This window comes from Magnolia sinica, chromosome 4, assembly GCF_029962835.1.
Source record: "Magnolia sinica isolate HGM2019 chromosome 4, MsV1, whole genome shotgun sequence".
Taxonomy (NCBI): Eukaryota; Viridiplantae; Streptophyta; class Magnoliopsida; order Magnoliales; family Magnoliaceae; genus Magnolia; species Magnolia sinica.
This window is the reverse complement of record NC_080576.1, coordinates 38045944-38070047: the sequence shown is the minus strand read 5'-3', so window position 1 is coordinate 38070047 and position 24104 is coordinate 38045944. Positions and strand designations below refer to the sequence as shown.

At 38.7% G+C, this 24104-nt stretch overlaps 1 protein-coding gene across 1 annotated transcript; it reads left to right on the top strand.

Annotated features, from left to right (window-relative positions):
- The first annotated feature begins 6041 nt into the window (after positions 1–6041).
- LOC131244124 (uncharacterized) lies at positions 6042–23523 on the top strand. Its single transcript, XM_058243778.1, has 4 exons — positions 6042–6209; positions 22760–22972; positions 23034–23357; positions 23506–23523. The coding sequence occupies exons 1-4, from the start codon at positions 6117–6119 to the stop codon at positions 23521–23523; spliced, it is 648 nt and encodes a 215-aa protein (XP_058099761.1). The 5' UTR covers positions 6042–6116.
- The last annotated feature ends 581 nt before the right edge of the window (positions 23524–24104 follow it).

Genomic DNA, 24104 nt, shown 5'->3' with positions numbered 1-24104 from the left:
TCTAAAATGATCTCAAAAAATGGATGGATGGTGTGGATATAGGCTACACATCATGGTGGGACCTACACAACTTACTAACATTGAGTGGAACAGGCACACGGGACCAAACGCAATTCCATCTAATCTAATTCCAAGCTTTTCCATTCTTCCCAAACATTGAGTGGAATTGGCACAGGACCAAATGAAATTCCATCCCACCTAATCCCATCTAATACCATGCGCCAAACACCCCCTCAAGAAGCTAGCTATGTTGCCACCCAATGTCCCTTGGTCCTTTTTTCAACATTTTACATTAATTATACAAAAAGAGAAAACAATGTGATGTAATTAGTAAACGATGGCCAATTAATATTTTGACTAAACACTCATAAATAGAATTTTTCATATTTTTTTCACCTTAGAGTTCCGACCTATTTCTGCCCTTGAGTTTTGATTTCTCTCCCAAGCCTGAGATTTGATTTCAAACAATTCAAGAGTGGTTGAAATCATCTTAAGTAGAGATCTCCAAAAAAATTTTAAAAATGGTTTTTTTAATGGATTTTATATATTTTTTTCAGTCAATTTTCTTAGTAGTTACACATGCTGTGTTAATAGTGATGATAATATCAATATTATTGTCAATGCATAACATTTATACTAAAAGTGGCCAATATCTTACAAGGGCGTGGGCATGTGTGGCTCGAGCGCACGTGCGCGTGCTCGGGCAAGGGCATGGGCAGTGTGGCCGTAGTGGTGTTAGTTGGTGCACTTTACACTTCACACATGCGCATCATGATCATGGTGTGAGTGGTCTAGTATGAGCATAGGTGCGATGGGTTTGAAATGAGTCAGGATTTTTATAGGCGACTGAGAATAGTTGGATTATTAACCCAAAATGGTCAGCCGTTTCTGAAAACGGCTAGCAGCTTTAAAAGCCACAACATTTCAAAAACAAACGGGCTATGATGATCCAACGGTTAAATCTTTCGATCCAATGATCAGAAACAACTCAAATTAATGATCAACAGTCAGAAACGTTTTTCAAACTTTCCGAACCATTGATGGCCACCTAGCAACAGTCAACTCCCTAGTGCCTATATAAAGTAGACCATTCCAGTCCAAATTCCATCAAGTCAAACACATCTCTCTTCATCCATCAAATCCTCCAAATTGCATCTCCATTTTTTAATATTGTTAACATATCCACTAGTTGATTCTACTAGAAGATCTGCTTTGTTGAATTGTTCCTATGTGGATCTTTCGTGATTGTTGAATACAGGATCCAGATAGGCTTGTCTATCCTTAAAGCAATTCGCATGTAACCTATCAACAATTGATAAGGGGGCAAATCACGCTTTAAGGACAACGGAATTTTTACGTGATTCAGCCTGGTGAAACAAAAATAAATAATTTTATTTTATTTTTATTTTTCGTTATTTCCAACACATTTTCCCAACACCGTGGCATCAAAATTTCATTAAATTTGAAACGTGCTAACCGTAACAAGCTCCTCTAGGATGGTTTGTGCTCATCTCCAGGTCAGCATGGATCCACATCATGCGCTGACCAAGGTCAGGCGGAGCACTTTCAATACACTCTGATCGCCAACGGTTGAAGCTAGTGCGGATTCATGTTTCCAATCCGTGCTCACTATCTGAGAGAGAGCATGGGATCAAGTATGACGTACTGCGCTAAGTGTCTATAAGCCATGTAGCACTAATCACTTCAACAAAAGTCCGCTTTGTGTTTAACGATGTTTTGCACTAAGCGTGCATCGACAGAAAGCACTTTGAGTGGTCCAATGGCAGCGCGACATGTGTTTATAACCTCCCAACTAACTTGTAGGTGGGAAATAACTGTGTAACCATCTCATGGGAGGAAAATAATGGCCTCCCGTCATTATAAACCCCTTTAAATCTTCATTCCCACAACTCATGCCATTTGATTCCTGGGATTGCTTAAGAGCCATTCGGCTCTACACCAACTGTTTGAGTACCAATAACTGGTTGACTATTTGAGAGACCTGAGCTGCAGCCCAACGCTTACTGTTCATGGCACCGGTGGTGGCTATGTTAATTATCCAAAGACCCAAACAGTGACCTGCGCTGATTGTTTGGATTGATTAATAGAACTCCTGGGTGGTTCTGCTCTAACTGTCAAGAGCATCGACTCTTGGTTTCTCCAGTAGAATGTACCTAGTTTTGTTTTTGTCCAAGGACTTTTGGATGCCTCAAGGTAAGGCAAACATGTTGCTAGAACTTCCAAACTTTCTGGAGCTTATATAAGATACAATGTTAAGTCTATTGAGTGTTTGAAGCATTGGTATGCTCTGCATAATCAATGATCTAGACACACTAAAAACGAAGGATCATAGACTAAGACTCTTTTTTTGTACCATATAACAAATTAGTTTTCTCTAGTTTTGACCTTTTAATTAATGGGTTTTCCTCAGAAAATGTAAGTAAGGGTTTGTGTAGAAAAATGGAGAAAAAGCTATGGACTATGGATGCCTTTAGTTACGGACATAAACTGTAGCTATGCTGCGAGCTTATTCCATAGCTAAAATTTACCGCCCCCTCCCCGACTAGCAGGCTCTATGGAGCCCACTGCAATGTGTGCCTTTTATCTAAGCCGTCCATCCATTTTGACAACTCATTTTAAGGCATGAGCATAAAACAGTAGGCAAATAAAGGCTCAAGTGGACCACGTCGTAGGAAACAGTGGAGATTAAGTGTCTACCATTGATTTGTGGTGTGGTCCACCTGAAGCTTCGATCTACCTCTTCATAGGAATCATCCATAAATTTTCCCATTGAAATTAATGGACGGCATGGATACACCACATGCATCATTGTAGGCCCCATAGAGCATATAACGTGAACATCCATCTCGTGGTACCCAATCAGATTTCCCGTGGAAAGCCTTTTGAGAAGTTTTCGACTATAAACCCCACCTTTTACCCACCATCTTTTCCAAACGCTTCTGAACTTTACTTTGCAAAACTAAACCATTCTGTACGAACATACTATTTTCAGATGAAAATACCCTTGCATTCATCATGGTTGGACCATCCATTCTATGTATCTATGGCTATGGTTTATAACCGTAGCATAGCGTAGCCATTGCTTCATTAATTTCATAGCCATTAGTTCTATGGCTACAGATGTAAACTGTAGTCATTTCTTCAGTAGAGAAAAGTACATACAACTATAGATAATTGAGCGAGCCTAACATGAAATTTAACAATCCTAACATGAAATTCAACGAGCCTTAAAGAAAATTGACCGAGGTAAACATGAAATTCAACGAGGATCAAAGGAAATTAAGCAAGGCAAAAATGAAATTCAACGAGGCAAACTGGAAATTGAGCGAGGCAAAAAAGAAATTGAGCGAGGCAAACTGAAAATTGCGCGAGGCAAACTGAAAATTGAGCGAGGCAAACATGACATTCAGCGATGCAAATTGGAAATTCAACAAGGAAAATTGAAAATTAAGCGAGGCTAACATGAAATTGAGTGAGGCAAACTGAAAATTCAGTGGGGCAAAGTAGAAATTGAGCGAGACAAACATGAAATTGAGCGAGGCAAAGAGGAAATTGAGCGTGGCAAACTGGAAATTGTGAGCGAGACAAACTAAAAATTAGGCGAGGCAAACTGAAAATTCAGCGAGGCAAACATGAAATTAAGGCAAACTGGAAATTGAGCAAGGCAAACTGAAAATTAAGCGAGGCAAACTGGAAATTCAGCGAGACAAACATGAAATTGAGCGAGTCAAACTGGAAATTAAGCCAGCCTAAAATGAAATTGAGTGATGCTAACATAAAATTGAGCAAGACTAACATGAAATTGAGCGAGGCTAACATGAAATTGAGCGAGGCAAACTGAAAATTGAGTGAGGCAAACTAGAATTTCAACGAGGTAAATTGAAAATTAAGCAAGGCAAATTGGAAATTAAGCGAGGCAAACATGAAATTGAGCGAGGCAAAGAGGAAATTGAGCAAGGCAAACTGGAAATTGAGTGAGGCAAACATGAATTTGAGTGAGGCAAACTAAAAATTGAGTGAGGCAAACTGGAGAAGCTGATTTAGCCAACCAACCCAGTAGATTTGCGAGATTCCATCAGATCGATGGCCGAAAGTCCATTTTATTTTCGTTTTTACTATAAGTATTAAGTTTTAGTTAGATTAGGCTGCCTCGGCATTCTTCTCAACTCAAACTTGAAAACTTTAAACCCATGTGGTTAATCACTAAAGAAGATGTTAATATTAGCTTTTTGGATACAATGTGAACCACATCACAGAGGGACCAATAAATGATTATGAATGTTTTAATGGGGGTAACTTCTCTCACCAGGTGTGTTGTGTAGTGATGTGGAGTCGACTTTAAGTATACTGTTATTTTGAGTATACTGTGGAAAGGCTTAAGCCCATGATCCTCTAATTCTTAAATCTATACATCATCCCCTCTTTCGGGTCATCCGTAGATATAAAGAAACTAAAGGCAGCGATTCACACGATGCATGAAATTCAACGAGGCAAACAGGAAATTGAGCGTTAACCTCGCTCAATTTCATGTTAGCCTAGCTTAAGTTCCAGTTTGCTTTGCTCAATTTCCAGTTTGCCTCGTTGAATTTCATGTTTGCCTCGCTAAATTTTCAGTTTGCCTTGCTAAATTTTCAGTTTGCCTCGCTGAATTTCCTCTTTGCCTCGCTCAATTTCTAGTTTGCCTCGTTGAATTTTCTGTATGCCTCACTCAATTTCTAGTTTGCCTCACTCAATTTTCTCTTTGCCTCGCTCAATTTCATATTTGCCTCGCTCAACTTCCAGTTTGCTTTGCTTAATTTCCAGTTTGCAATTTCCAGCTCGCCTCGCTCAATTTCATGTTTGCCTCGCTCAATTTCTAGTTTGCTTCGCTTAATTTCCAGTTTGACTCGCTCGATTTCCTTTTTGCCTCACTCAATTTCCAGTTTGTCTCGCTGAATTTTCAATTTGCCTCACTCAAATTTCAGTTTGCCTCGCTCAATTTCCAGTCTGTCTTCCCTTGAGGAAGATGGGTTTAGAGAATGAGGGGTTTTGAGGGAATTGGTTTTAAAAGGAAGAATTTTGGTAAATAAAGGGCCTAGAGATGAAGATGATATAGAGAAATGGGATTTGGTAGGGAGGATTTGATGCAGGGAATGGGCTTAGAGGGAGGTTTTGGGTTTCAAGAGAGAGGGATTAGGAAAATTTCGAAATGCTAGTGTTTTTGTGGCTAAAAAAAGGGCTAAAAAGGGTTCCACACGTGTGTAGAGAGCCCCCCAGAACTCAGGTCTTGGCAGGGTTGCGCCGAACTAGAAGTGGCCTAGTTGCCCTAATGCTACGCTAATTACAGCTACGGTTATAATCCGTAGCTATGAATCTACAGTATGGCCAATACAAAAGTTTTCTCGTCGGGAAATAGTGTGTCCGTACCGAATGGTTTAGTTTTGAAAAGTAAAGTTTGGGACGGTTTGGAAAAGACAGTGGTAAAAGGTGGGGTTCACAATTGGAAATTTCTCGGCCTAATAGTTGTTATGCAGACACGCGTCCAGCGACATACCCATACACACTCAGTCAGACGTGCTAATACAAAAAACACGTAACAGATCCGAGATTTCATCCAGCGTACCACAAAGCTTAGATACTGTTTTACAAAAATCTGGCCTTTTCACTCCAGCCTACGAAAATAAATGGATGCTACAGAAAAAAACCACTTCACCATCCTAATTTTTTTATACAAAGCATCCCACTTGAGAAATGGAAAAGAAACGGTTTAACTTCTAGACCACAACATCTAAAGAGTGTGGCCCATCGGATGGACAGCTCGTATCCACACACACGTGTGAATTAACTGACATAAGTGCCTGCGTGTGTATAGCAAGGGCTACAAACGCATGGGAGGCATGGCGAACTTCAGTCAAAGAAATAAAGAAGGAAAACGAAAGAGAAGAGAAGGAGACTCGAACAGACGCCGACGTTCGCTCTCCCCAGATTGCCTTTCTTTATTCCTAAGCTATAATTATTACTCATTATATTCCTACCCCTCCTATACTCTCTGAGAGAGAGAGAAAGAGAGCTGCTTTCCCAATTCAGGTGAGTGCGTGTAGAAATCAGTAGAGGCAATGGCAATAGAGAAAGCAGAGAATGGTTTGGTGAATTTCGTCTTCTCTTGGTCCATCCAAGACGTACTGAACGACAATCTCCTCAAAGGAAAGGTTAGATCTTCGTTTCTTGCAGCTTTCTTCGAGTTTACACGTGCCAACTCAGCACACGTATAAAAATCCTACCCGATTATCATACTCGATTAGAAATATTGGCGGGATTCGCTCGTTCTGTTGTCTACTTTTCGGACCGCTGGTGAATCTCTTTAAACTCTCCGTTTTGTTTTAATACGATTGTACCACCTGATGTGAGGTCCCGCCTGATTTATGGGGCGTGGTATATAGAGAATGGTGCCAACCTGATTCATGGCTTGGATCTTTCACAAATGTATTGTTTGGCACGTGTATGTGCGATTAGATACAACTGTAGTCAAGCAAATGCACTTATCGAGTAGCCTTTTTCTTTTTCCCACTCGTAGAAATTACATGGGAATTGCATACGTGGCATGCGAGCAATTTAAATTAAACTGCCCAAATGGGTATTCGTTTAGATTTAGGGATTTTGACCGTACTAGCACCGTGGTATGGTCAAAATCTCTAAATCGAACAGAAGTTCTAAATATTCCGAAGGTAGTCATCTGATAGGTCTTAAAAAGTTTTTCAGACCAAATTGCCCTTGTCCTTATATCAGTAGTTGTATAGTTTTTTAGTGAATAAGAAGTTAAGTCGTATTCAATTCCAAGAGAGTGACATGGCGAAAGCCCTTTTTATGTATGTGCAAGGCCCAACTCGTGGGGCCCACATTGATGTATGTGTACAACCCATGCCGCCCATCCTTTTTGCCGTGTCATTTTAGGGCTAGGGCCCAAATATCAGCTTGATCCAGAGCTAGTGTGGGCCACGTAATAGAAAACAATGGTGACAGTGTCACTCATTGTTGAAACTTTCCAGGCTCACTGTTATGTTTGTTGGAAGTGGACCATGCCCAAGTTAGGACTTCTTGGGACCACAACGAGCTGGCCAACAAGATGTACGGAACGGATCACCCCATTGTGGGTCTTAGGCTATAGTACCAATCGCTACGGACTAAAACATTCTTTCACTACGGATTTAGTCCGTATACTTTCATCCATTTTTAGTAGTAAAGGAAGTGAACATATGACAATCACGACCCTTAACACATGACAACCTGAACCCTTAACACATGACAACTTGGACCCTTAACACATGGCAACCCCGACCCTCCTAACCTCTACCCTTAACACATGACAACCCTGACCCTTAACACATGATAACCTCAACCCTCACAACCTCGACCATTAACACATGACAACTTTGACCCTTAACTTATCACAACCTCGACCCTTAAGACATGACAACCCCGACCCTTAACAAATGATAATCTCGACCCTTACAACCTCGACCCTTAACACATGACAACCTCAACCTTGCCAACCTCGACCCTTAACACATGACAACCTCGACCTTTAATACATGACAACCTCGGCTCTTAACACATCACAACTCCGACCCTCCCAACCTCGACCCTTAACACATCACAACCCCGACCTTTAACACATGATAACCTCGACCCTCATAACCACGACCCTTAACACATTACAACCTCGACCCTTAACACATGACAAGGGTCGAGGTTGTCAGGGTCGAGGTTGTGATGTGTTAAGGGTCGGGGTTGTCATATGTTCACTTCATTTATTACCAAAAATGGATGAAAGGCTATCAAGGTCGAGGTTCTCATTTGTTAAGGGTTGAGGTTGTTATGTGTTAAGTGGTAAGGTTATTGAAGTCGAGGTTGTCATGTGTTAAGGGTTGAGGTTGTGAGGTTCAATGTTATCATGTGTTAAGGGTTGGGGTTGGGGTTGTCATGTGTTAAGGGTCAAGGTTGGGTGGGTCAAGGTTGTGATGTGTTAAGGGTTGAGGTTATCATGTTGCATAATGATAATGCGTTGATTCGATGAAACTGATAGAGACTTGAATGGCTGCATGAACGGTAGTGTCGCAAGGCTAGATTAAGTGGATCAGATCTGAACTTAGGTAGCTCAGGAGGCTTGGACTTTGGCTAGGTGTAACGCCCCGATTTTTGAAACCTGAGTATACGACTCGTTTTCCAAAACCCGAGTGATAACTTTTAAAAATAGCCAAATTTCACGTAAATTTTTTTTTTTTCTTTTTATTTTCTTTTTCAGAGTTCGCAGTTTAGCGGAAGAGGGACAAATCAAGCATAAAGGTAAGTCCAAATATAATATCCAAATACCCAAGTGGCTGCCCGAAGATTTATACAAACGAATGTCTCAATACTACAATTATAAGAATGAATAATTTAACACATACAACAAAAGAAAATGCAGCTAAACTTGAGCTGCAGGAATTGTGTAGCTTCTCTTGGAGCGGATACGACCATACATCGTTGGTACTATACCCTGAACCTGAGTGTTATTTAAAGTACCTGCATTACCTATACAGTTATATATTCAAAGGATGAGTGGTTCCATAAGTTCGGTTATCAGGTAACACCCGAGTGCTGAAAAGTACGTGGTGTTACACTAGGCTAGGCTAGACCAAGTCCAGGCTCTTTCTCTCTCCTCACTCTTACTCTCCTTGGTGAAGGAATGGACCTTGATGGGTGTGGCCTCTGAAGTGAGAAGGGATGGTTTCTGATGTTTCTAAGATGGAAGTTGTGTTGAAATAAGAAGGGAATGGGGCAATTTATAGCCTCCAACCCCGTTTCTTGTAATTCTTGGTGATCCTAGGGGTAAAAAGTGGTTGAAGGGATGAGATTGGATATTGCCACGCATCATCTCATGGGTTGGATGAGGTGGTAAAAGGGTAATCTTGGGTAAGGAGATGGGCATCAGAGTAAACGCACCTCAACCGCACACTTGAGCCTCGAAAAAGGTGAGTTCCACACGCTGAGGGACGTTGCCTTAAAGAGGGGGAGTGTCAAGCTACCGTCGGTCCCCACTTGGACTCCCTGCTTTGGCAGGCAACATCTTCCAAGTGTTTGGAGGTTTTGTTGTGAGAGTTGCTGCTTTGAGGTTTCAGTTATTTCTCCGATTGGGCTTGTTTTTGGGCTTAGGTATGGGCTTGGTTTTGGGCTTAACTAAGTGAGTTGACTGGGTTGTGGGGTTGGGTTGGTTGACCGGGTGAGTTAACTCAGTGAGTTGACTCAAGGCTATAGCATTTTAGGTTCTTAGGGTTTAGGATTGGGCTGACTGGGTTGACTGGGTTGAGTTTAAGGTTTAAGACTGGGGTTCCCGGGGTTTAGGCTTCTAGGGTTAGGGTTTGGGATCGGGGTTCGGTTGCCCATCCATCCATTTAAACTCAATTAGCTTATTAGCTTGGGGTGGGGTGAGGTGTCTACATGCGGTCAATGTGGAAGCATGTCATATATTACTCGGTCGACCATGGCAATCGGATCGTAATGAGACCCACTGAGGACAAGACAACATTTACGTTTTTGTCAAGGATGATCGAAAGATGATCCTTGCTCCTATGGCACTAGAGAACCACTTCGAAGCTTCTAAAGTGGAGGGGAGCTCCCTCTTGCCTATTCGGGATTTCATAGAGGAATCTAGGGAAACCGGCGATGTGTACCCCGTGGTGGTAAAGGGCAAGGAATCGGAGTCCTTAAATGTTACTTAAAGTTTAAGGCCGTTGCTGAATGGATTTAAAGAAATTTGACCCGAAGATTTACCCGATGAATTACCCTCCATGTGTAAAATCCAATATTACATAGACCTCGTCCTTGGGGCTAGTTTACCCAACCGCCCTCACTACGGATGAGTTCGAAGGAGTTTGAGATACTTCAGGGGTAGGTGGAGGAATTGATCTGTAAGGGTCTTTTGAGAGAGCATGAGCCCATGTGCTATGCCAGCGTTGTTAATGCCTAAGAAAGATGAGAGTTGGCGTATGTGTGTTGATAGCTGGGCAATTAACAAGATTACCATTAAATATCGGTCCTAATACCGCGGTTGGACAACATGCTCGATATGTTAGAAGGTGTCAAGGTGTTCTCTAAACTAGATCTGAGGAGAATGTACCATCAAATTCGTATCCGGCCTGGTGATGAGTGGAAAACGACATTCAAGACCAATGAAGGGTTGTATGGGTGACTGGTAATGCCCTTTGGTCTATCGAACACACCAAACTCTTTTATGCATATGATGAATCAAGTGTTGAAGTCGTTCATTGGTCAGTTTGTGGTAGAATATTTTGATGACATCCTGATATATAGCTAGGGTGAGACAAAGCACATGGAATATCTTAGGCAAGTGCTACAGGTCCTGTAAATTAACAAGTTGTACTTCAACTTGAAGAAGTGCGGTTTTTTAACAGGCAACCTGTTGTTCTTAGGATTTGTTGTAATGTCCATGAGCATCCGTGTGAACAATGAAAAGGTGCGAGCCATTATGGAATGGCTGATTCCGATGAACATTCATGAAGTGAGGAGTTTCCATGGGTTGACAAGCTTCAATCATCGATTCGTGTAGAATTTCAACACTATAGACGCACCTATTACAGATTGCATGAAAAAAAGTCTGTTTCAGTGGATCAATGAAGCTAGCAAGAGCTTTGCTGAAATCAAACATCGATTGTCCACAACACTGGTTATGGTTCTTCCTAGTTTCGACATACTGTTTGAGGTTGAGTGTGACACCTCATATGTCGGAATTGGAGGAGTCTTATCACAGGAAGGCAAGCCAGTAGCCTTCTACAACGAGACGCTCAACGAAGCTTAAAAGAAGTGGTCTCCCACAAACACAGCATGGCATGGATTCGGTGTTAATGGTGGTAGATTGTTTTTCAAAGATGACGCACTTTATCTCATGTAAGAAGACCCTCAATGCAACACACATGACGAATCTATTCTTCAGAGAGGTCGTGCGGCTACACGGGATTCCCGATACCATTACTTCTGACTATGACATGAAGTTCATTAGCCACTTCTGGCGGATTTTGTGGAATCAATTCCGTACACAACTTCAGTTCAACAGTGCCTACCACCCACAGACTGATGGACGGACTGAAGTTGTGACTCTCACGTTAGGAAACCTCATTCGGTATATTTCAGGTGATATACTAAAGTAGTGAGATTTGGCCTTCTCTCAAGCGGAGTTTGAATTCAACAACATGGTGAACCGCTCGACAGGGAAGTCCCCGTTTCAGATTGTTTATGGTCGAGTGCCTCGCCATACACTTGACTTGGTCCCTTTACCTAAGCTCTCGGGCATGAGCATTGCAACAAAACATATAGCGGATCGAATCCCGATCATTCATGTGGATGTGCAAGCCAAGTTGTATGCCTTAAACGACAAGTACAAGGAGCAAGCCGACAAGCATCGACGACAAAAGGTGTTCGAGGTGGGCGACCATGTTATGGTCCATCTACGCAAGGATAGATTTTTGACTAGGACCTACAAAAAGTTGAAGAATGAGAAGATTGGACTAGTACCAATCCTCCGAAAGATCAATGACAACACTTACGTTGTTGATCTTTCAGATGACATGGAGATCTTGCGTGCTTTCAACGTCGCGGACTTGACCTAGTATCATGAACTGAAGTGGGACGAGAACTCGAGGATGAGTTCTTTTGAAGTTGAGGGGACTGATATAGAGCGGGTTGCGGACACTTTCATGGCTAAGATGGACTAGAGAAGGCCCGATCGGAGGTGGAAGTGATAAGGATCGTCAGAATCTTAAAACAGTCGTATCTCGCAAATCGGAATGAGTTTTTCGACGTACCGTATATGATTTTGGGGTAGGAGAAGCTACTTTAGCCAACCAACCCAGCATAGCCCAGGTTGCCCACACTGGATTTGCGAGATTCCATCATATCGACGGTTGACAGTCCATTTTATTTCCATTTTTACTATAAATAGTAAGTTTTAATTTGATCATAACTTTTGATCCTTTAAGTTTTAAGAGTCGTGCCCAACATGAAAAGGGTTTAGAAAAATTAGGAGAATAATGTGGTTAGGCCAAATTGGACACTTACTATTTTTGGTTGAAAACCATGAAGTCTAATAAGAATCATGACTGTCTATAAATAGTAAGTTTACTATTTATAGTAAGTCACATTTTTAGGGAGTTTGAGTCTGAAACTCCGTACTAGGTTTGAGTTCACTATTTAAAGGATTGTAATTTTGTTTTTTTTTGTTTTTTTTTAATCATCAATCAATTTATTTTGAATTATTAGAAATTATTTTTTGTTTTCATCCCTTGTGGATTCGAGCTCTGTGAGGAGTCCAGAGATGCTCCGTGGATTCAGAGTAGTTATCCTTGAGGAAGACAGTGATCGACCTCATCGCGTCCTTCCTTACGTCACAAGTGCTTTCATATAGTCTGTGAGGTGAATTGGTTCGTCTTCTCATATGTGGTTGATTTGAGCAGACCACTGGGTTCTGTGTTTCAACTCCTTTACCCAGTGTGTAATCTGTCATCCAATCCATAACAACAACAACAACAATAATAATAAATATAATGTGTCATGCTATCCATACGCCCCTAACAATGGTATTAGAGCATCGATTGACATGATTCTGACGGGAAAGAGTAATGAGATGGGTTGCCTATTTACCTATTTATCGTCCTATGTGAAATTCTTCTATTTAGAGGATGTCGTATTCCTATTGTTTGTGTCGTGCGAGTGTCATTGCAACACACAAGTCATAGCGTCGCTTCTCTAATATGTTATGAAGCAATTAGGTTTTGTTATTGTAAGCGTTACCTAAGTATTGCCATGGAGGGATTCCTTTATTGTCCTTTCGACTATGATTGTTTCTGCTAAGACTAATCGAGTGAGTGGAACTTTTGGGGTCAGACTGGCAATGACTGTATTGCCCTTGTGTCAATTAGTTTATGTGATGCCAGTTTCGACCTTTTAGACTACTGATGATGATTATGCATGAATATTATTAAAATTAAGTGTCTTGAACGTGTTTTCTGATTGACTAATACAAGACCCTCTTTCACCTGATGTAGTGATAAGATATGGCGTCCAAATTAGTTGTGGTCGATCTTTTGAAAGGAGAGAAATTTGATGGGAACAATTTTGATGGCCAGCACAGATTTGTTATATTGGACAAAGAAAATGAATTATACACCCTAGAAACCATTAGGATAAAGTCAGAGATAAAAAGGTGAAGATATTTCAATGGGTAGTTTGAAATTTGCGCAACAAAAATACAAGAAATGGAAGAAAAACAACAAAACAAACAAAAATATCCTTATTAACTTTATGCACAAAGATGTGATCCCTATATATGAAATTTATGGAACTGTTAAGGAAATGTGTAGCGCCTTAATTAAGCCCTACGCCAAAATATTGGATGCTAAGATTAGAACGATGCAAAATGGAATTCGATGCATGCAGGATGCCAGTTGGATGATACATTAAGGACACCATTAGAAAGATGGAACAAATAGTGATGGAGTTACGGAATGTAGGCCGTGACTTAACAAAATATAAAAAAATCATAGCGATATTTTGATCTTTGCTGGAATCTTGGTCCCACAACAAGGACATTTTAAATTGCAACGAAGCAATTGATACTTTTAAAGATTTAGCCCATTATCTAGAATCTGAAGTTGAGTCAAAAGCTATTCAGTTTAGAAGTAGTGTGGTTTTTGTTGCTGAAAGTAAAAAAAAAAAAGAAGAATATTTGATGAAATAAAAGGTTTAGGAGAATGGACAAACAGAGTGCTCCCAATCATCAATCCAATCTGTTCTATTGTTCACCCATGGATCCTCGTATCCATTTGTGTCCATCTCATTACCATCAACGACCACTCCAACACCACCTATACGCATCTCAACAAATAATATCTACATCAAAACCTTCACAACCATTACAGTCTGTCATGTAATGGATTGTGGATTTAGGGGAAACAATGCATGTGAAAAAGGATGGAGAAGGCTTTGTGGACTTTTGGATTATCCCACTTCGAAGTCACAAGATATATATAGGAAACAATGCATAGTAGGATGTCATTGGAGTTGTTACATATCGCATCAAGTCAAAGACAGGCCATTTAAAAGCACTCTTTTTGCTTTCGGGATGAGAAGAAATATAATATTTGTCATGTGTCTAGTTGAAGAGAATTTTGATATAAGATTTTGTAAACACATGGTTTCACTGAGTAAAAACAATGTACTACTTGCTTGGGGAGAATTGTCTAAAGACCCATTTAAACTAGTTGTTGTAAGTAATTTTTTTGTCAATACCAAGCAGCTCATCTTTTGTTGTTGTGTCCGATACTAGTGTTGTATCCGAATCTATTAATTGTAATAACAAATTGGGATAAAGGGATTGAATGATGAGGTTAGCACGAGTAGGTTTACTAGGAACATTGACATACCCTTCTTTGAATATTGTGTGTTAAGAAAGGTGACTATAAAACCATTCTCTATAGCAGCCAGATATAAGGAACTTTTCCAGGTTATGTACAGCAATACGTGGACCCTTGAATGTGAGACGTAAGGAACTTTTGTAGATTATACATATTAACATGTGGACCCTTAAATATGCGACTTCAATTGGCTAATAGTATTTTATACACTTTTCTTGATGACTACCCTTGATATGGAATAGTATATCTAATTTCTCAAAAGTCAGATGCATTCAACTACTTTTAGAAATACAGATTAAAGTAAAGAATCAATTAGCTAAAAGAATCAAAATGTTGAGAAGGGATGATAGTATACGTAAAATAAATCTTCAAATCATATTGTGAAATGTCAGTGTTGCTCATCAGTATACCATGGCTTACACTACTTGGTAAAATGGTCATGATGAAAGAAGAAATGAAACCGTGCTAAATATGGTTAGGTCTATGGTAGCTTACGCAAATATGCCAACTATCTTTTGGGGAGATGCACCTTTTACAACTACTTTTGAAAAGAAATACAAGATACTCTAACTTGATGTAGTGACAAGAAATGATGCCTAAATCAGTTGTGGCCGACCTTCTAAAAGGAGAAAAATTTAACGGGAACAATTTTGATGACTGTTGCAGATCTGTTAGGATCCTAGTAGACAGAAAATGTGTTGTACACGTTAAAAATCATTATGAGAAAGCTGGAGATAGAATATAAAGACATTCAAATAAGTAGCCTGAAACTTGCATAGTAGAGATATAAACAATTGAAGAAAAACAATAGAGCTGCTAGAAATATTCTTCTTAGCTCTAAAGAATTGATCTCCACGTACAAAGTTTATGAGACTGCCACAGATATGTGGGATGCCCTAGTTGAATTTTATGTCAAAATATCAAACACTAAGATCAAGATGATGTGAATGAGATTCGATGCATATAAGATGCTGGTTAGATGTTCCGTTAAGGATTACATTAAAAAGATGAAATAGATGATGATAGAGTTTCTGAATGTAGGCTGCATCTTAAAATAAAAGTAGATAATTATTGGATGTTTCGATCTCTACTAGATTCATGGTCCCACATTAAAAACATCTTTAATCATGATGAGTCAATAAAGACTTTTAGGAACTTAGCCCATCGTCTAGAGCATGAAGTTAAATCAAAAGTAGCTTTATCTAGAAGTAGTGTGTTTTTGTTGCCGAAAGTCAATAGAGGAATATTCGATTAAAGTAAAGGTTTATAAGAATAGACAGATATAGTGCTCCCAATAATCATTTTAATCCACCTTATCATCCACCCATTCCTCATTTCCATCCTTATCCGTCTTGTTATCAGTAATGCTCACCCCAATAGCAGCCACATCCATTTCAAAACCGATTGTATCTGCCCAACTATTATCCCATGAAACCTCCACAATCCTTCCAACCCTGTGATATGTAAGATTTTGTGAAGATAGAGTTTCATTGAAGGAAAACAATGTAACACATGCTTAGGGTGAGTTATTAGGAGATCTGCCTAAATTAGATGTTGTAAATAGTTTTTCGTCAATGCCAAGTAGCTCGTTTTTTGCAGTGTGTTCGATGCTAGTGTTGTATCCGAATCTATTAAATGACACAACATATTGAGATATATAAAAGAAGATTGAATGATGAGGATAGGACGAGAAGGTTTACCGAGAATGTAGACGAGAGTAGATTTGCCTTTCTGTGAATATTGTGTGCTAGGAAAAGTAACTAGAAAACTATTCCCTAAAATAGATGGATCTAAAGAACTTTGACAGATTATACACAGTGGTACATGTTGACTCCTGAATGGGTGAGCTCGAATGACTACCAGTATTTTATAACCTTAATTGATGATTACGAACAATGTAGAACATTATATCTAATTTCTCAAAAGTTAGAAGCACTCGACTATTTTCAAAAATATATATTAGAATAGAGAATCAATTAAATAGAGGCATCAAAGAGTTGAGGACAAGTAGAGGTGGAGAATCAAGGTGTTCTGTATCTGTTATGATACGCCCGTAAAGGCCGATACGTATAGGTAACAGTCATGACTGTTTCGCGATACAGGGGTGAAAAGGAGCAGTTAGTTTTTTGAGATCGTATTAGCCGTTACGGTGGCCATAAAGGCCGTTACGGGGCATAACGACCATTACTCCCGTAACGGTCGAAAAACGATCACTTTTTTTTTTTCTTTCTATTTAAATTCAATTTTCTCCTCTTTTTCACTTTTCTCATTCCAAAAACTCTCCTATATCATTTTACAACATATTTCAACCACTCTTACTATAGCTTTTAAGATTAAAACTGTGGATTGAAGTGATTTGAGCGAATAGAATCTCCGAGGGCCTTTTTTTTTCAAAAAATTAAAAAAGCAATATTTATGCCTTTTTCTGATTTCTAGTTCTAATGTTGATTGTGATGTGTAAACATTAGAGACATAATCATATTAAGCAATTCACTAGACAACTTGATACAACACTCTCACTAAAGAGTGGACCGTTACACTACCATAAACTTGTTCAAAAAAAAAAAAGAATACATATTTGAAATATTTACATTATTCTTGATTTTCTAGATGTTTTTTCAGAATTTTTCGGGTGAAAGAAAATTTTCAACCATTACAGGCGTTGTAACGGTCGTTACGCCTCCATATCGGCCGTTATGGCCGATACCCGTATCGGTAATGGTGGTGACCGTTATGGCCACCGTTACCAATTCGGAATACCTTGTGGAGAATACACATTAGGCATCTTCAAATCATATTGTGAAAATGCCGACATCGCTCAAAAGTATATTGTCTTATACTCAACAAAATGGTGTAGCCGAAAAGAGAAATAGAAATTTGCTAGATATGGTCAGATTTATGATCTCTCATGTAATTATGCCAACTACCTTCTGGGGAGATGCTTTGCTTATAATTGCGTATGTATTGAGTAAAGTTCCTTTAAAATCCATTTTCAAAACACCTTTTGAATTATGGACTGCTAGGTTACTCATTGTGTGATTTATGTCCGTGGGGTTCACGCTAGACAGGCCGCATGGCCACATGCTTTGTATAGCCACATGCCTTGTATGGCCACAAGCCTTGTATATCTAATTTCCATAGATAGATGATTCTATCTTTATCATTTACCTTGTATAGATGACAGCAAATCTCTATATATTCAACCCCTTTGGATTATCTCAAATACACAGAAAACCAAAGGAGAATCGTTTCTCTTTGCTTTCATATCGTTTTCTCTTTGCTTTCAATTCAATGGGTCACATTTTAATTCCCGCTCTGAATAAAAACAAGTTAGATACATTTATTCGGTATCTCGCCCATTTGAAGGAATGTGTTAGTATATGAAGACCATGGTAGATAGATTGAATTTGTATATGGAGATGTGACATTTATGGAAGATGAATATCCTAATAGAAAGAAACCCAGAATAGAAATAGAACTCTATGAGATATTAGATGTAGTTTAAGAAATTGGGAGTGGTAGTCTAAACAGTGATAATCAAGTCATTCTTATGATTCATGATGATTGTGGTAGTGCGTCGTCTAGTGTACTTGTGTTGCAACATAGTTTGCGAGGAAGAATTGCTAAAAGACATTTTGAAATAGAAGGTGAGTCGTACTATGTATCACAATAAATGAAGATGAACCCAATTCATATCAAGAGAAAGGCAGATGGTTCAATTGATAAGTATAAAGCTCATTTAGTAGCAAAAAGGTTTTATATAACTAGAAGGTATTGATTATGAATAAACTTTCTCACATGTGGCCAGATTTACATCAATTTGCATTTTAGTAATTATGCATATACCTTGATTTAGAATTATATTACATGGATGTATAAACTGCTTTGTTGAACAGAGACTTACATGAGATCTGTATGGAACAACCCCTGGGATATGTAGAAAAGGGTCAGGCAAACAAGGTTTGCAAACTCTTAAAGTCTATTTAGAAGCTAAAGCAATTGTTGAGGTAGTGGTATATGAGTTACCATGAAACCATTACCTCTTTCAAAGTCTTTGTGTGAAGAAGTCCATTGTGTATGTGTGAAGCGATTTGGTTGACGCTTTTTGATATTATCTTTATATGTCGATAATATTTTAATAGCAAGCAATAGTATGGGATTGTTACTTTCAACTAAGGAATAACTATCTTCAAATTTTGAAATGAAAGACCTTGGTGAGGCAAATTTTCTACCGGGGTGAAAATCACAAGAGATTGTTCAAAGAAGTTTTTGTGCATGTTGTAGGCATCTTATATCGAGAAGATTCTAGAAATATTTATAATGCACAATTCTAAATCATTCAAAACTTTGATTGATAAGTACTGTAAATTAAACAAAAAGTATTTATCCCTAGTCTAATACAGAAAAAACAATCTATGTCATCCGTGCTTTATGCCAATGCAATAGGTAGCGTTATGTGTACCATACTATGTACTGGGCTAGATATATGTTATGTTGTGGGCCTTGTGAGTTGATATCAAAGTAATCTAGGCCAAATACATTGGCAAATAGTCAAGATGATTTTCCTCAACCTCAAGAGCCTTGGGTGTTGTTCCTACTGCTAAAACTCCTCTCTTGATAAGGATGACAACATATTAACTGTAAACCTCGCGAAGGATCCAAAGCACTATAAGAAATCCAAGAACATTGAGGTTAAACATCACTATGTTAGAAATCAAGTTAGAGATGGGCATGTTGTACTTGAATATTCCTACTCGAGTAATGTTAGTTGATCCTATGGCGAAACCATCATGTTAAATAGCGATAGTCAGCCCTTTGTACCGTGTAGTGTAATTAGCGTAGCATATAGCTTAATCTACACGATACTTCTATTTTCTTAATTTAAAAATAGAAAAAATATAATAACTAGTAAGAAAAAAATGCCTAAAACATTATTCATTTTTTCAAGTACAAGCATGTTCAAACAAATTATTAATCATCATTTATCAAAAGCCATTTCACATACATAAACCAAATCAAATTATTATCATATCAGCAACTTTTTAAAGCAAACTATAATTAATAATTTCTAATTGAAACCGTAAGTCACAAGTACAAAAAGAAATTAAAATCTCATAGGTTGAGAGTATTAAGCACAAAATACAAAATATAATTACCATTTATTAAAAAAAGGCGTAGCATACACTATGCACGCTATGCACATTCTACATACACTGCGCATGCTACAATGCTACATACACTACGAACCCTGTATCATACACTACATGGGATCTACACAATTTGCTAACGCTACGTAGTGCCATAGCTACGCTATGGGTGCTATTCAAAACACTGGGCGAAACCTATTGCTAGAGACATGTTTAAATACATTTCAAACAAATGGTATCTTTTTGTAAATGTGGGAGTGGCAATTTTTTAAGATTTTCAGTTATATTCCTCACTAATTGTGATGGTAAAGATCCCACTATCCAATGTTTGAGACTTCCACACTTGAGATGTGGTAGAGTCCATGCACTCTCTCTAGTGATTGGGTGATATAAATTACTATTGTCTTATATTTAAGATTTATTTTATAAAATTAAATTTCTTAATAACCACATATCAATTAAATATGCATGCACAATCAATTTTTCTTAGCCTTAGATCATCAAACGTTGTTTTTTTGTCGACAGGCCGGTCTTCCCCACTCACATGGGAATTAACCACCCCTGATATATGAGTAGAAGGCATGTTTAGGATAAGGAAGCATGCTAAGTTTCAACTGCCTTCATAGCGATGTAGAAGATGAGGTGGCACAAGGCACGACCATATCTAGTTACAACTATGTATATGTATTATTTGATCCCTAACATGTTGAGTGCATTCAAATGAATTTTTACACGTGTTAGTGTGTATTGGCTCATGTCATCACACAGTGGATAGCTTTGAGTGACTGGTGATGGGATTCTTAGAGTTGAATGACATTCATAGTGGTAGTGAGATTAGAAGATATTGTGCTAAATTCGCATGCACTTTGGGTGAGACCTCTATCTTCCGATAATTTCATGACCTGTATGGAGCTAGGTTAGGAGTTTTTTGAGCCAATACTCGTATGCTTTTGGCGGGACCTCTGTTTAATGAGATTAGGAGTTGATAAGGCAGTACTCACGTGCTTTAGGTCAGACTTGCGCAGTGTAGGCTTCATGTATGCCTATTAATGTCTACTTTACAGCGTGGGTGAGCGACCACGTGCTTGAAGAGTTGAGTTGGACTACACTCCAATTTACCTACTGGTGCCTAATTCGATTCAATAATTGCATTGTGCAAGCACGCTAGTATTGTAGGTGACCCTTTTGCCCTTAACACTTTTGCATATAGGAGGATGAGATCGAGTGTTGCTACTTTAGCCTTTAGTACGAAGGTCATGATTGATTTGGCCAAGAATGTACTGCTAGGAAACTGGCTTAGGGGCGGTTTGATTTTCCATTTCCACAGTAAATACCTAGGAAATAGGTCTTTATTACTCATTGCACATGTTTGAAAATAGAAGAGTATTTCCACCTCGAAAACCGGTTCGAAAGGGCCTACTTAAATTTGTGGGCCCCATAGTGATGTATGTGACATATCCATGCCATTCATCCATTTTACTGGAACATTTTAGAGCATGAGCCTAAAAATGAGGCAGATGCAAAGCTCAAGTGCCCCACATCACAATAAACAGAGGCAGCAAAACTTCCACCATTGAAAGTTTTTTTTTATTTTCCCTAAAGCCCATTATTTTTCATATAACTCGTTCATATGGCCACACAAACATGGAGCAGGGGAAAACACAAATATCAACTTGATCCAAAACTTATGAGGCCCCCAAGAAGTTTTTAACGATACGCCATTCAATTCCCACTATTTCCTATGGTGTGGCCCACTTGAGCTTTGGATCTGCCTCATTTTTTGGCTCATGCCTAAAATCATCTAGTAGAATAGATGGGCAACGTGGTAAGAGATATACATCATAGTAGGCCCCGCATGAAATTCACACCCTTCGATTTTAGGGTTCAAAAAGCAAAAACATCACGTTTGCATTGAGAGTATTGTTGGAATTACATTGGTAAATGATAAATGCACACTTCCTGCATATTTACCATGAAATTGAGAAAGCAAATAGCCCCTTAGTTGATTCTAAATTGCATAGTTGCACGAGATAGACCCTTTGGCAGTTACACCAAGTTCCTTGGATTATTGTGCAACTTTAGACTTATCCATTGCAACATTATTGAGTTTTACAAGATAATGATTTACAAATTGTTTCTTGAAATTGTACGTACCTTAATAATTTATTTTTCTAAAAACTTCAAAGAACGTTTCAAAAGATTTGTGATTTGAACTCGATAAGATGATAAGTGTGTATGCTGGCAGAGTGATCCTAATCGAGGTTTGTCTTCATCTGGTGTGGTCATGTGGGTCTAGGGCAAGCCTTAGAAAGTTTGGAAGGTTGTGCCCTAGTGCAGTGGTTGCTTAGTGTATAGACACGTATGTATAGAGACACTGGAATCCGAGCTGGTTCAACGTCCTCGATTCTTGCTCTTTGTATATGATGTCAGTCAACATTATTGTGGCAGACTAAAAAAACTGTTCCCCATTATGTGGTTGAGGTCAGTCATGCACTGCCTCTCTCCCCTTATTTAAACTCTCTCTCTCTCACTCACTTTTGCTCCCATTACTCTCTCCTCTCTTTGCACTTAATAGCGCTTGGACAACGCATAACGCCTCCATCGTATGCCTCGCTCCACTCTACATGTGATGTTTTCCTTTCTTCAACTACTTTTTGACTTCCACAATCCAACTTAGAGTGCACCAATGTGCATTTGATTCGCTATTGAATCAAATTGCATATTATGCTTTAATGAAGAGGAAATAACCATATTTCCATTTCCTTGGCATTCGTGTATACATTTTGCTACTTTGAAGTTGGAGTTGATGGGAAAAGGAACTGCAGTGTCAGAGTTGCTAGAAACATTATTAAACTAGTGATTTGCTCTTCATTGAATTGAATGCTCGAGATAATATTTGTTTGTGCATCCAATTGTAGGCTAAGAACTCTCAAGCAAATTGCAAACTAGATTAAGAGAAATGAAACAAAATTTCGCATTTTAAAACAGCATTATTCATCTTTGACTATGTTTCTCTCAACTCTCTCTTCATCTTATCTTGAACTTGAAATATCTTGAATTGGTCTGTATGAGGTGAATCAATAGTGCCATTGACTTCTCCTTGTTTCCTATTTTCATGTGAAATTTCAGAGCCACCTGTCTTTGCAGGTGAGAGAGATCCCAAAGAGATTTCAATCCATAGAGCAGTATTATGGATCATTCATTTTTTCTTTGATCGAGGAAACACGGACCGAATTGTGTTCTAGTATGAAGGTTCTCTCTACAGCACGAGTCTATAGAATACGATCAGTTGGGTTATATGATTGTAAGGAGTCGGCATATGGCATTTCCATGGAACCTTTCAGAAATGTTTCGGATAAGGTAGGAAAAGATATTTGCATATGGCATTTCCATGGAACCTTTCAGAAATGTTTTGGATAAGGGAGGAAAAGATATTTCTGGTCCAAAGAACGGAGATATCTTTGCTTTGTGCGATGCGGTACCTTCAAGAGCTGCTGATCTAGACTGTGATGGAATATCCTACACTCTTGGTTTAGTTACTAAGAATGAAGATGCTGAAAGTGGCCCACCATTTGAAATTCGAGCCAAAGTATCGAAGGATGTTGTGGCTCCAAAAGGAAAGGAGAAATCTCTTTTTGTCGTTTTCTTGATCAATACTACGACAAACAATCGTATATGGATGGCCTTGAATGCAGCCCATAGAAATTCTAATGTCGTAAAGGAAGCATTATGCACCAATTCTTCGGTATGCCACGTCCCTTGATAATTTTTTTTCATACATTTGATTCATTGGCTATGTTCTGTCGCAAGCATACCTCATTTTCTTTGAAAGAAGACGTGATTTTGTTTTCCCATTTTTTTCAAATACACTGATAGAGTTTAATCTTATGTAGGTCCCCATGGAAGGGTGATGTCCCCCCAAAGTCTCCTAGATTGGAAGATCTTATGACTTTCATCTTTCTTTTAATTCCCATTTAATGTGGACACTGGTCTTTTTTCTTTTCTTTTCTTGGCTGTTCATTTGTACGTCGATGATTGAGGCATTATGACCTACCATTTGGGAGATTTGGCGCGATGGTTTAAAAACACAAAAATAGCCTTGTTGGGTCAACTCAACTTAAAAAACTCAGCTGAGTTTCTCAAAAACTCGTATGAGTTTTTCAGTGGTTTTTAAATATTATTAATTATTTAAGAGATTTTTTTAATTAATTATTGAAGAGATATTTTTTAAAAGTATGAGTTGGGGTTCTCTTCAATTTTGACCAAGTCATGGCCAGAGAGTTTTTCTAGAATCTTGGTGAAATCTGGTCCAGTCGATTCAACAAGGGTGAGTCTAGTTTCATTTTTTTGAGTTTTTAAGGTATGGTATGAGCATCCACAATCCATGGTGGGTTCATTTATGGAAATGCTACAACTAAGCAATTGATTATTTTTCTCCGAAGAAGAACAATAGGAGGTGATCCATGGCATTTTACATTGTCATGTCACCCAG

What these genes read in the sequence shown, in the direction of transcription:
- LOC131244124 (XM_058243778.1), top strand. Translation starts at nt 6,117, where the DNA reads ATGGCAATAGAGAAAGCAGAGAATGGTTTGGTGAATTTCGTCTTCTCT. An exon ending in ACAATCTCCTCAAAGGAAAG is followed by an intron (nt 6,210 to 22,759) that starts GTTAGATCTTCG and finishes CTGTCTTTGCAG; the next exon opens with GTGAGAGAGATCCCAAAGAG. An exon ending in TCAGAAATGTTTCGGATAAG is followed by an intron (nt 22,973 to 23,033) that starts GTAGGAAAAGAT and finishes GTTTTGGATAAG; the next exon opens with GGAGGAAAAGATATTTCTGG.